This window comes from Panthera tigris, chromosome A1 (genome assembly GCF_018350195.1).
Source record: "Panthera tigris isolate Pti1 chromosome A1, P.tigris_Pti1_mat1.1, whole genome shotgun sequence".
NCBI classification, from domain to species: domain Eukaryota; kingdom Metazoa; phylum Chordata; class Mammalia; order Carnivora; family Felidae; genus Panthera; species Panthera tigris.
Genome location: NC_056660.1, coordinates 28,794,600 through 28,809,210, shown reverse-complemented (window position 1 = coordinate 28,809,210; position 14,611 = coordinate 28,794,600). Strand labels below are relative to the sequence as shown.

The 14,611-nt window shown below is 36.3% G+C and overlaps 1 protein-coding gene across 9 annotated transcripts in view; it reads left to right on the top strand.

Annotated features, from left to right (window-relative positions):
• NAA16 (N-alpha-acetyltransferase 16, NatA auxiliary subunit) overlaps nt 1-14,611 on the top strand; it is a 65,810-nt gene that overhangs the window by 23,774 nt on the left and 27,425 nt on the right. For all 9 annotated transcript variants that reach the window (XM_042977349.1, XM_042977354.1, XM_042977344.1 and 6 more), the window contains one exon: nt 3,773-3,879. In XM_042977349.1, the coding sequence (XP_042833283.1) occupies nt 3,773-3,879 (107 nt within the window). The remainder of the gene's footprint in view (nt 1-3,772; nt 3,880-14,611) is intronic.

Genomic DNA, 14,611 nt, shown 5'->3' with positions numbered 1-14,611 from the left:
TACCTCTGTAGAAGCTAAATACTTCATGTTGTTTTGCCTGTCTAGAAATATTTTTATGTGTAATAAGAAAAGCATCTTGATATTGTCAAAAACAGTAAGATTTTTATTCAAGAAACATGGAACTTGAGAATGCAAGGTGAAAGTTTTAAAAAAGAGTTTTCAGTTTTTAGTTAAAAAGGCTTAAAACTGTCAAGTAGTGAACACAGAACTCCTAGGTAGATTCTCCAACCGTCGAAAATATTAAGCGCTATGAAAATAATGCAGGGATATAGCTACTTTTCAAAAGAACTGGTTTACTTCATCATGTTCTATTAGTCTTCACTGGCCAAGGCAGGGGAGAGAGGGAAGGAGATAATCCAGAGTATTAAACACAAAGTTCTGATCAAATTTTACTCCATTCTTTTTTATTGGATTATTTACTATTGAGATATAATAACATATAACATTATAGAAGTTTAAGGTGTTTAACTCTTGATTTGATACATTTATACATTGTATTATTACCATAGTGGTACCATAGTATGCTAGCTAACACCTTCATCAGGTCATATAATTATTTCTTTTTTATATTGAGAACATTCTCCATTATTTAGAATAAATTCCCAGTGAATCACATACAGTCTGATCTTGCTGATTGTATTATTTTAGCACTGGTTTTTGAGACAGCAGTTTATATTGAATCTATACTACACATCTGGAGAAGAATTAGCATAGCATCTGTGTAAACAGATAACCTGTTCGGTAAGGGGTAGTGCTAAGCAGGCACTTAATGATTGACAGTCTTTTTTTTTTTTTTTTTTTTTACCCCTAAAGGAAACACTGTGGGGGGTACTAAAGATTATTTAAAAATAATTAGGAAGAAGAGAGATTATTTGCTTTTGTGAAGGGGTTTTTCTTATGCCTAAAGAAAACCTTATGAGCTGAGTCATGGTAAGTAATTTTAGAATATAGTGTGTGACTGAGCATTTGAATAGCTGTCTGTAGGCTTCTTATTTAGATAATGTATTATAGTTCCAGGTAAAATGATTTTTTAAGTGGAAAGTTTTTCCTGTCCTTCCTCTGACCACCTCCTTCTCTAGTGGCTGCATTGTTACCAGTAGGTGGTGTATACTTCCATAAACATATTGTGCATATACAAGCACAACTGTGTGTGTGGGTTTGTGTATAGCTTTCTTTTTTTCTCTCTCTTTTGTACAAAAATGGTAGCATAGATTGCTGTGCACTTGGGTTTTCTTTCCACTGAACTCTGTGTCTGTGCTTTACATCAGCACATGAAGAACTTCCCCATTCTTTCTCACAGCTGCACAGTCTAACAGTTTAACGAGAGAAGGGGCTTTCAAAATTATGGATAATTGAGAATGGACTACATTGTCTTTTAACTTCAATCTGCCAGGATGATCTGAATTGACTGAAAAAGTTGAGGAAGAAGAGGAGTTCAGAATAGCCTCTGACATGAAGATACAATGCTTGGTTTCTCAGTGGATGTCTGCAAATATGGAAAAGATTCTTAACTATAGAAATGCAGTAGCTGTCAGGTTATCAGGGCATGTAATGATAGACAACATTTATTGAATAGTTACTGTGTGCCAGACACTCTTTACTGCTATATACTTATATTCTGGTTTGAGCCATGCAGGAGGGCTCTTGAGGCTGCTAGCATTGTTACTCTCACCTACAGTGGGGAAAGTGAGGATTCTAGTGGACAGGTTGGTTACTTGTCCAAGGTCACACAGAAGTGGAAGAATACACATTTCTCTAAACAGCTGCATCCCACTGGTCCACCACAATATTGTTAACTTAAAAAAAAAAAAAGTATTTATTTTGAAAGAGAGAGCAAGCACAGGAAGGGCAGAGAGAGAGAGAGAGAGAGAGAGAGAGAGAGAGAGAATCTCTAGCAGACTCTGAGCTGTCAGTGCTGAGCCCAGGGCAGGACTCAAAACTCACGAACCTTGAGATCATCATGACCTGAGCTGAAATCAAGAGTCAGATGCTTAACCAACTGAGCCACCCAGGCGCCCCAGTATTGTTAACTTTTGCCTTATATCAGAGGAAGTGCTGGAAAGATTTGATCTCTAAAACTACTTTTGATTTTTAAAGAAGTAATGATGTCTATTTAACCCAGAATGTACCTTGTGTATGATCTAATAAAAGATTAGAGATTATCTGGAAATGGTTTTTATAGTACATTAACGAATGTTGAACCTGTTTTTATATTTGGTAAACTTTCCCCTTAATAAAATTTAAGTATCTCTTTTAAATTTTTGTAACATCTAATTATATTGAGTATGCATGTTTTGTTCAATACAATCACAACAAATAAAAATAACCGCTTTGGGTTGTTGGTATTTTTTTTGTGAAGTGTTGTGATTCATAATGAAACTTTAAGGGATTGTTTAATAGTTTTACTTTAGGTTAAGCCATTTATGACATATGTATCTTTTTCTTAAAAAAATTTTTTTTAATGTTTATTTTTGAGAGAGAGAGAGAGAGAGAGAGAGAGCGAGCTGGGGAAGGGGCAGAGAGAGGGAGACATAGAACCTGAAGCAAGCTTCAGGCTCTGAGCTGTCAGCAAAGAGCCCAATGTGGGGCTCGAGCTCACAAGCCGCAAGATCATGAACTGAGCCAAAGTCGGATGCTTAACCCGACTGAGCCACCCAGGCGCCCCTGTAATCTTTTTCTTTTTAATGAGTGGGCAAATCCGTGTTGTTATATAATAACTCTTCCTGTCAAAAAAGTTAAAGCCTTAACTGAGTTAAAGCCTTTGTGTTGTATTTAAAATGAAAAAGTTTCCATTTTTTCCCCTGCTTCCAGAAAGTGATGCCAAGTTTTTTTTGGAAGGGTTTAATAATGATAGAATTATTTACTTCTAATGTTAAAACGCTCTGGGGCTCAGTCTAATGTCTAACATATGTTTATTTTATGTATTATTCATCGTACCCACTGGAATGTTAAGTTCCAAGAGGGCAGAATTTAATTCATTTATTTATTTTGAGAGAGAGAAAGAGAGCATGAGCGGGGGAGGGGGAGAGAGAGGGAGAGAGAGAATCCCAAGCAGGCTCTGCGCTGACAGCGTGACTTGATCTCATGAAGTGTGAGATTGTGACCTGAACGGAGATCAAGAGTTGGACACTTAACCGACTGAGCCACTCAGGCGCCCCAGAATTTGTTTTTAATTGTTTTAGTCACCGCTATATCCCTAATACCTAGAACAGTGCCTGGCACATAGTGGGTGCTTGAAAGATGATTGTGGAATGAATGTTGAGGTAAATCACTAATTGGTTTGGAAAACATTTTCAAATACTACTTTAGTGTTTAAAAATATATTTTGGCTGTCAATTAAATATGCTGCTGGTTACAGTAGGATCTCTTTATAGTCTTCAGCGTGCCTTATGAGGTATCTGCAGATGAGGACGAGTCTGTGCTAGTCAGTGAGGTTAGGAAAGAGACTTGCTATGGGGACTGTATTCAGAATGGATAGTGAGTAACTTTTTCTACTACTTAAAGCTGCACAGTTATTTGGTGTACTTATCTTTTGAAGTGTTCCTTGAAGATATTTTAACCTAGATCTAGGGAAAAGGATAGTTGCCAACTAAGATATTTAGTGTTATCCTTTTGGGTGGTAACAGTCAAGCAATAAATGCTGACAGACTTTTGGGTTTAAAAATAGGATGGGGGGGATCATTGTTTTTGAGGGAGGTTTATTTTTATTTGTAAAATCACTGAGAACTGTTTGCATCAATTGAAATATAACAAAGTGCACTTTTGTTTCTAGGTGAAAAATTTAGAGAACTAATGGATAAGTTCCTGAGGATTAACTTCAGTAAAGGCTGCCCACCCTTGTTCACTACTTTGAAATCTTTATATTACAATACAGAAAAGGTAAAATTTGGTCTTTACTCAGTTTTGCTGTAATCTTTTTACTAACTTATTATAGAAACATTTCCATGTGAATAATATGCTATGATTTAATAATTTTTTCTATTCTGTTAATAGAGAAACTATTCACCTTAGTTTAATAATAGTTGAGCTGAAATTATATGTGTGTAGTATGCTTTATTTGACTGTAATGGCACTGCTGTTGAGTTTTTGGTAAATAGTGGTTGATTCATGTGAAAACATGGAGCAGTGCCTACCAATAATTTCTGTAGGTTATTTAAGGTAGCATTTGCCAAAATTCGCCACTTACTCTTTCGGATAAGGGTGACAGAGAAGAAAGGGGAGGTGAGATGTCAGAAATGGTAAAGAGCTTACATGTGTGAATTCGAATACAGATTTTCCCTGCTGTCTGAAAGTAGAGCGTTCCTGTGAAACCTCTCAAGCTGAAATGGTGTAAAGTGAAGCACAATTAGCATTAGTTTGTATTAAAAATTCTTGAACATTCCCAGACCCCAAAAATAACCTCTCCGACTTTTCTGATATCTTAGGATGCATCTTGCTAATGGATGCACAAAATAAATCGAGATAAAGCACAGATGCTCACAGACACAGTTCAAATCTATGGTGGCCTGATGCTGAGTGTCCTTCCTGGAGGAAGGAACTTGATGGTGTCCCTCTCCTTGCCGAGAGTGTGCGATGCCTCTGTGAGGGCTCCCTGCAAAACCAATGCTGAGCGCTGTTTTCACTTTTTGCCTTTTTTCGTGAAAGTGAAGGCACCACTGTAGGTCTTTGGTAAAAGTGAAAGTGGTGTAATACAAACTTTCACAAAACCAGAGGGCTACCTGTACTGCTTTTGTAATAACATCTTGCAGAAGCTGCTAAATATAGTGGTCATTAAAGAATTTGTTCCTCTTGGACTATCACTAAGCTTTCATTGGCTTTGTCCATTTTCACATGGGGCACAGACTTTTCGTTTTTTAAAATCCCTCCAATATAGATCCAAAATTATCATCATAAGGATGTAAAGCATTTGTTGTAATAAAAGTTATTTATTTTATAAAGCATGGGAATTGCATTTTTAAAGAAGGCACTGAAAATGTATTAATTTATATAGGAACCTTTGACATCTCTTTAGTGTTATTTTCTAAGCATGGAATAGGCGTGTTTACCAAGTGCTTTTTTTTCCTTTATAAAAATTTTTTTTAATGTTTATTTTTTGAGAGAGAGAGAGAGAGACCAAGTGCTTTTGAGAATTGAATCAAACCTCAGAAAACTGAGGTTGTCAGAACTTAGTATAGTAAAAAATGTACAAGTCTGGGACGCGCTTTTCAAATAATTTTGGCCACATAAATTTGTGACGTCTCATAAGGGTGTTCGAAAATTCATTTCTTTTTTTTTTTTTTTTTTAATTTTTTTTTAACGTTTATTTATTTTTGAGACAGAGAGAGACAGAGCATGAACAGGGGAGGGGCAGAGGGAGAGGGAGACACAGAATCTGAAACAGGCTCCAGGCTCTGAGCTGTCAGCCCAGAGCCCGATGCGGGGCTTGAACTCACAGACCGCGAGATCATGACCTGAGCCGAAGTCGGCTGCCCAACTGACCAAGCCACCCAGGCGCCCCCGAAAATTCATTTCTAACTGGTAGTCTTGCTTTTAGCTAAAGATTGCATTTTAACTCTGGAGGAAGTATTAAAAAGCGGTGAAGGCTGATAAAGTTATGGCTTCATAAACTTCCAGATCTTAAAGAATGATCCATGTTAGGTAGCATGAAAATAAAATCATCTTTTGAAGTCAGCCCAGGATATAGCACAACTATAGAAAAGTATTTTAAAAACATCTGCAGCATTTTAAAATGTGAATATATAATTTAGGGACACGAAGAGCATTTTTTTGTGTAATTCCTGTCAAGGTTTTTTTCCCCTATGAATTTGTTTGTGGTATTTGTAGGTAGCTGTAATAATTTTGACCTGAAAGTTTGTCTAGCCATCCGGATGGCCAACAGGCACATGAAAAGATGTTCAACGTCGCTCCTCATCAGGGAAATACAAATCAAAACCACACTCAGATATCACCTCACGCCAGTCAGAGTGGCCAAAATGAACAAATCGGGAGACTATAGATGCTGGAGAGGATGTGGAGAAACGGGAACCCTCTTGCACTGTTGGTGGGAATGCAAATTGGTGCAGCCACTCTGGAAAGCAGTGTGGAGGTTCCTCAGAAAATTAAAAATAGACCTACCCTATGACCCAGCAATAGCACTGCTAGGAATTTATCCAAGGGATACAGGAGTACTGATGCATAGGGGCACTTGTACCCCAATGTTTATAGCAGCACTCTCAACAATAGCCAAATTATGGAACGAGCCTAAATGTCCATCAACTGATGAATGGATAAAGAAATTGTGGTTTACATACACAATGGAATACTACGTGGCAATGAGAAAGAATGAAATATGGCCTTTTGTAGCAACGTGGATGGAACTGGAGAGTGTGATGCTAAGTGAAATAAGCCATACAGAGAAAGACAGATACCATATGGTTTTACTCTTATGTGGATCCTGAGAAACTTAACAGAAACCCATGGGGGAGGGGAAGAAAAAAAAAAAAAAAGAGGTTAGAGTGGGAGAGAACCAAAGCATAAGAGACTGTTAAAAACTGAGAACAAACTGGGGGTTGATGGGGGGTGGGAGGGAGGGGAGGGTGGGTGATGGGTATTGAGGAGGGCACCTTTTGGGATGAGCACTGGGTGTTGTATAGAAACCAATTTGACAATAAATTTCATATATTAAAAAAAAAAAAAAGAAAGTTTGTCTAGCAAGTGCACAAGCATTTTATATGTTGCTGTATGGTTTTCATTATCTTCCTTTTTGATGACTACATATCAGAGCCATTCCTCTATTGTTGAACTTTGGGTTTCCAAACTTTCACTGTTAAAATCAAGCAAACATTATAAATATCTTTGTACCCATAGCTTTACTCAGGATTATTTCCTTCTCACAAATTCTCAAATTAATTGGTAAAAAGTATGTGCATTCTGTGGTTCTCAGTTAATAATGGTACTTTGGTTTATATGAGGTTGTAAACACCAATTTGTATTGTCACTAGCGGTGTATGTGTGTGCAAGGTTCCCTGTACCCTCACCAGCATTAGGTATTCTAATATTTTCCCTTTTTGTATTTTCCCTTTTTGTATTTTCTTTTCCATGGATAGATGTATTTTTTTTAACATAGAAACAGTTTGGAAGGTCCTCTTCCTCTAGAGCAGTGTTTCTCAAGGTGCAACGAGGGAGGGAATTTTGTCCCCCCAAGGGACATTTTGCAATGTCTGGGGGTATTTTTGTCACTGTTGGGAAGTATGCTATGGAGATCTAATGGGTAGCAGCCAGGGATCAACAGGACAGCTCCCCACAATGAAGTATTCTGTTATTGACCTGTTGGGCTAGATAATTTGTTATAAGGGGCTGTCCTTTGCATTATAGGATATTTAGCAGTGTCTGGGGCCTCTGCCAACTAGATACCAGTTGCTTCCCCCCCCAGTATTTTTGTTATTGTTAACAGCTTTATTGAGATATAAATCGCATATCATAAAATTTACCTACTTGAAGTGTACAATTCAGTGATTTTTAATATATTCAGAGTTTTGCAACCATTACCATTGTAATTTTAGAAAATTTTCATTACCCCAAAAAGAAATCCTTTCCCCACCCGCGCAACGTTAGGCAACCACTAGTCTACTTTCTTTCCGAGGATTTGCCTATTCTGGGCATTGCACACAAATGGAATCATACAGTTTGTGACCTTTTGTTCTGTAGTGTGTTTTACTTAGCATAATGTTTTCATCCGTGGGGTAGCGTGGATGACTACTTCATTCCCTGTATCACCAAATAACATCCCATTGTATGGCTGTGCCACATTTTAGCAGTTGAGGGACACTTTGGTTGTTTCTGCCTTTTAGTTATTATGACTAATGCTGCTGTGAACACTTGTGTGCCAGTTTTCCATATACATTTTAATTTCTCTTGGGCATGTATACCATCTTCATTCCCTGTATCACCAAATAACATCCCATTGTATGGCTGTGCCACATTTTAGCAGTTGAGGGACACTTTGGTTGTTTCTGCCTTTTAGTTATTATGACTAATGCTGCTGTGAACACTTGTGTGCCAGTTTTCCATATACATTTTAATTTCTCTTGGGCATGTATACCCAGGAATGGAATTGCTGGTTCGAATGGCAAGTCTGTGTTTAAACTTTAAAAAGACTGCCAGATTGTTTTCCAAAGTGACTGTACCTTTTTATATTCTCACAAGCAGTGTATGAGGATTCTGATTCCTATATATCCTCACCAATAATCCACTTGCTATTATTTGGCATTTGATTATAGCCAGCCTAGTGGGTGTGAAGTGCTGTCTCATGGTTTCAGTTTGCAATTCCCCGATGACTGATGATGTTGAGTGTCTTTTCATGTGCTTATTTGCCATTTGTAAATCTTCTTTGGAGAAAGTCCATTCAGACTCTTTGAGTTGTCTTTTTATTCTTGAGTTGGAAGAGTTCTTTGTATATTCTAGATACATGTCCCTTATCAGATATGTGATTTGGAAATACGTTCTACATTCTGTGGGTTATCTTTTCACTTTCTTTAAAGTGTCCTTTGATGACAAAAGTTTTTAAAGTCCATTTTATGGTTTTTTCCTTTTACTGCTTGAGCTTTTGTGTCATATCTAAGAAACCATTTCAAATCTAGCGTAATGAAGATTTATACATATTTAATAAGAGTTTTATATTTTTAGTTCTTATACTGAGGTCTTTGATACATTTTGAGTTCATTTTTATATATGATGTGAGGCAGGAATCCAGCTTTTGCATGTGACTATCCAGTTTCCCAGAACCATTTGTTGAAGAGACTGTTCTTTACCCAGTGAAAGGTCTTGCCAGTTTTGTTGAAAATAAATGGACCATAAAGAAGGTTCATCTTTGGACTCACTGATCTATATATTTGTCCTTATGCTATAGTACCACACTGTCTTGATTACTGTAGCTTTGGGGTAAGTTGAAATTAGGAAGTGTGAATCTTTTAGCTTGTTCTTTTTTCAAGATTCTTTTGACCATTCAGGATTGCTTTTTTTTCAATTTGAATTTTAGAATTAGCCTTTCAGTTTCTGCAAGAAGCCAGCTGGAATTTTACAGGCATTGCTTTGTATCTGTAGATCACTTTATTTTAACAATACTAAGTTTTTCAGTCTATGAACTTTGGATGTCTTTGCATCTAGACATATCTTCTTTAATTTCTTTCAACGGTATTTTGTAGGTTTTAGCATACATCTTGTACATCTTTTGTGAAATTTACTCCTAAGTACTTTATTCCTTTTAATACTATTCTAGTGGAATTATTTTCTTAATTTTATTTTCATTTTGTTATTGCTAGTGTATAAAATACAGTTGGTTTTTGTATATTGATTCTGTGGCCTTGCTGAACTTATTTGTTTATTATTTATTGTTGATAGTTGGTGTAATGGATTTCTTAGGATTTTCCAGATTTTTCTAAATTTGCAGATTTTCTAACATTGGTATTGTTATTAATTTGCAAATTATTTGCAAATTTTCTGATTTGCAGATCATGTCATCTGCAAATAGAAAGTTTTATTTCTTCATTTCCTTTTTGTATCCTTTTAATTTCATTTTCTTCACTAATTGCCCTGACTAGAATCTCCAGTACAATGTTGAAGAAAAGTGATTAGAGTGGATATCTTTGTCTTGTTCCTGATCTTAGGAGAAAGCATCTAGTCTTTGTCCATTAAGTATTGGGTTAACCATGAATTTTTTATATATGCCCTTTGTGATGTTGAGGAAGTTCCCTTCCATTCCTAGGACACTGAGCATTTTTAAGGTGAACATGTGTTGGATTTTGTCAAATGTTTCTTCTGTGTCTATTGAGATAATTATGTGGTTTTTTTTTTTAAAATACTCTTGCTATGATGTATTACATGAATTAATTTTCAGATGTTAAAGCAACCTTGCATTGCTGGGATAAAACCCACTTGGTCATGGTGTAGAATTCTTTTTATATATTGCTGGGTTCAGTTTGCTAACATTTTATTGAGGATTTTTGTTTGTCTCTTCCTACTGGTCTGTAGTTTTCTTGTGAGGTTTTTGTCTGGTTTTGGTGTCAGGGTAGTAAAGGCCTTATAAGGAGTTGAGAAGTGTTTCCTCCTCTTCTTCTCCTCCTCTTTTTTTTTTTTTAAAGTTTGTAAAACATTGGTATTGTTATTAAATATTTGGTGGAATTTACCAGTGAAGCCATCTGGACCTGGGTTTTTCTTTGTGGGCAGTTTTTGATTACCTATTAGAACTCTTTACTTGTTATTGGTTTATTTATATTTTCTATTTCTTCTTGACATGGTTTCTGAAATTTGTGTCTCTAGAAATTTGTCCATTTCTTCTAAGTTATCCCGTATTGGCATACAGTTGTTCATTGTATTCCTTTATAATCATGTTATCTCTGTAAAGTCACTAGTAATGTCTCCTCTTTCATTTTTAATTTTAATAATTCAAATTTTTTTTTTCTTTTCTTGGTCAATCCACCACAGGTTTGCCAATTTTGTTGATCTTTTCAGAGAGCCAAGTTTGGGGTTTGTTGACTACTCCCCACCCCCATTTCATTAATTTTCACTCTGATCTTTTTTATTTATTTACTTCCGTTTAAGTTTATTTTGCTTGCCTTTTTCCAGTGTCTTTTTTCTAACATGTTCTTAGTGTTCTATACTTTCGTCTTTTTTTTTTAATTTTTTAATTAATTTATTCTTGAGAGAGACAGAGAGAGCACGAGTGGGGGAGGGGCAGAGAGAGAGGGAGACACAGAAGCCGAAGCAGCCAGTAGTTTTGAGACACTCTGATCAACAGTTAATGATAATTGTAATTATGTGCATGAATTCGTTTTTTGTTTGTTTAAAGAGAGTTTTAAGTTTGGGGAGAGGAAAATAAAAGCAAGTGTTTTTCCTACCTAGGAAGGCGTCACAGTATAGTATAATGTCTGCTGACGTTCATTTATTAATCTCCCTCGTGATTTTTGCCAAATTTAGGTAATACCAATAGTGTTATTTACTTCATATTTTCACTAAATTTGGTTACTTTTTTGTTTTTGTAAAAATCATGGGCTTGTGCTAATATATTTTTTATAAAACACTTAAAAATAAAACTTAAACGTGTGTTTTCATTAAATGATAAATTTGTAGTTATCTTTTTTTTTTTTAGGTTTATTTATTTATTTTTGAGAGAGAGAGACAGAGACAGAGACAGAGAGCAAGTGGGGGGAGGGGCAGAGAGAGAGGGAGAGAGAATCCCAAGCAGGCTCTGCACTGTCAGCACAGAGCCCGATGTGGGGCTCAAACTCACAAACTATGAGATCATGACCTGAGCCAAAACCAAGAGTTGGACGCTTAACCGACTGAGCCACCCAGGCACCCCAAATAACATTTGTAAAGTGCTTGTTGATTCAGAGATGTTCCAGAACTATCATTCTGTTACCACTCCATCCCTTACACCTCATCTCTTCAGGAAATTACTTAATTTTGTTTTGATGTCATAGTTCTTGGACAACTTATCTCTGTGACTAACTCCTTCAAAACCAAAATTGTCACTACAATTACACATTTATTGGAAATTAATCTAGCAGTTTTGGTCCTTGTTGATAAACTACTGTGCTTAGTTTTTTAATTTGGGTAAAAACCAAAAAGTTTCAGTAGCTTTTGTGTTGCAATAACATTTTAACCATGTGATTTATATCTATATGCGAAAAACCTGTATTGCGTAAAATCGTGTATCGGATATGGTGTTTTAGAACTTTGTCCTTAAGTGAGGTTAATAAAATTCTTTTGCACATAAGAAAAGTGAGCCAAGGGCCATACTTTAGGAAATTATAGTAGTCACAGTATTTGCTCAGGTTAGATTTTATTAGCAAAATCAAGCTGCTTCAATCCTGATCAGATATTTAAATCAAGAGAAGGTGGTTAAACTTGGAAATTTTTTCGGTTCATAAAAATTTTGGCTTTATAATTTAAGATGCCCATTTTAAGGATTTTAAATTTTTATTGTGATCTTAGATATCTAACTCAAGTGGATTAGATTTCTTGATTTCAAACGTGTATTTATTTTAAGAGACAGAGCCCGTGAGCAGGGAGGTGGGATAGAGAGAGCGGAGAGAGAGAATCCCAAACATGGAGCTCCAGCCTGGAGCCTGATGTGGGGCTTGATCTCACAAACTGTGAGATCTGACCTGAGTCGAGATCAGGAGTTGGATGCTTACCCAACTGAGCCACCCAAGTGCCCCAGTATTTCTTTTCTTTTTTTTTAATTTTCTTTTTTTAGTGTTTATTTTTGAGAGAGAGTGAGAGACCGAGCACCAGTGGGGCAGGGGCAGAGAGAGAGGGAGACACAGAATCCAAAGCAGGCACAAGGCCCTGAGCTATCAGCACAGAGCCCGACATGGTGCTCGAACTCACCAACCGTGAGATCATGACCTGAGCTGAAGTCAGACGCTCAACCAACTGAGCCACCCAGGTGCCCCTGGATTTCTTGATTTTAATGTTTATTTATTTTTGAGAGAGACAGAGCACGAATGCGGTAGGCACAGAGAGAGAGGGAGACACAGAATCCAAAACAGGCCACCAGGCTCTGAGCTGTCAGCACAGAGCCCGATGTGGGGCTTGAACCCACAAACTGTAAGATCATGACCTGAGCCGGAGTCAGACACTTAACCATCTGAGCCACCCAGATGCCCCGTCTTGATTTTAAATGACCGTGGTAAAATACTATTTTCAAGAAAAAGAGCCATTACATATTGAGTTTTATGTGAAAGGAGTTGAGTATATTTTCTCATCGAGATATAAATGGTAAGTAAACTTGAAATAAAATGGATCCTTCTATCTGAATAAAATTCCTTAGACTACCTTTCATAGACAAATTTGGAAAATTGAATTGTTCACTTAATTACTAACTTGATGATTATAATACGCATTTTTTGGATTGAACAAACATGACTAATGAACTAGGATTGCTCGTGTTAGCCACACTTTTTTAAAATTTAATTTATTTAGGAGATTTAATGTGGACTTTCTATTATCTTGATTTTTTTTCTTTAATCACATTTATTGTGAAGTCCTGAAGCTGGAGATCTGTTTCATTCAGTAGTTCTTATACTCCTTTATTAAGAATTATATGTAACTTTAGTATGTGTTTTGTTATACTTTTTAAATTATTAAAACAAATGTTTCACTCTAAAAATTCAAAAATACACCTTTACCTAAAACCTGCTCTAGCTGCAGTTTTTGCAAATACCAGTAGATGGCATTGTAAGTTCATGAAAAAATACTTGCCTCCATAAATTCAACAACTTGAATACTGAATTCTAAGCCTGGAAAGTTATAAAATTACAGATATTCTAAGTGAGATTGATGGGGCAGTTTTGGTCATGGTGGGTTAAAAATGTCTATTACCTTTCATTTTGTCTTATAATAATAGGTGGTTATTTTGTTTGTCTTTGCTTTTGTTTTAGTAACTTTTTTTTATCAGTTCACAAGAATTAACAAAGCAGCTTGCTAAAAATAGATTGTGCCGCTCAGAGTTTCTGATTCAGTAAATCTGGGGTTTGGTACCAAAATTTGCATCTCTTAACAAATTACCAGGTGATGCTGATGCTAACATTAATGATGCACATCATCTCAGGACCACACTTTAAGAACCACGTGTTTGTTTGTTTATTGTAGTAAAACAAAGTTTACCATCTTAATCATTTTTAAGTGTACAGTTCTTTGGTATTGAATACATTCACGTTGTTGTGCAACCATCATCACCATGCATCCCCAGAACTCTTTTCATCTTCTAGAACTCTGTACTCTAATTTAAATAATAACTTCCCATGTCCTCTTTCTCTCAGCACCTGGCAACCACCATTATATTTTCTGTTGCTATGATTTTTATAAGTCTAAGTACCTCATATAAGTGGAATCCTAGCATTTGTCTTTTTGTGACTGGCATATTTCACATAGCATAGCGTGCTCTGGTCCGGATTCATCTATGTTGTAGCATATTGTAGAATTGCCTTCCTTTTTAAGGCTGAATAATATTTCATTGTATGTATGTACCACATTTTGTTTATCCCTTCATCTGTCCATGGACATTTAGGCTGCTTTCACATTTTGGCTGTTGTGAATAATGCTGCTATGAACATGGGTGTACAAATATCTCTTCAAGACCCTGCTTTAACTTCTTTTGGGTATATATCCAGAAGTGGAATTGCTGGATCACTTGGTGATTCTGTTTATAATTTTTTTGAGGAACTAACCGTACTGCTTTCCATTTTATTTATTTATTTATTGTTAATATGTATTTTTGAGAGAGAGAGAAGAGAGACAGAGCTTGAGCAGGGAGGGGCAGAGAGAGGGAGTAAAGCCAGTAAGGCCACTGAGTCTAGAGCTTTTCTTTGTTGGTAGATTTTTAATTGCTGACTCAGTTTCTTTCTTAGTTGTATACCTATTTATATTTTAAAGACTATTTTTATTTTTTTAAGTTTACTTATTTACTTTGAGAGAGAGAGAGAGAGAGAGACAGAGCACACACATGAGTGGAGGAGGAGCAGAGAGAGGGCAAGAGAGACTCCCAAGCAGGCTCTGTGCTGTCAGCACACAGCCTCACATGGGGCTTGATCTCACAAACTGTGAGATCATGACCTGAGCTGAGATC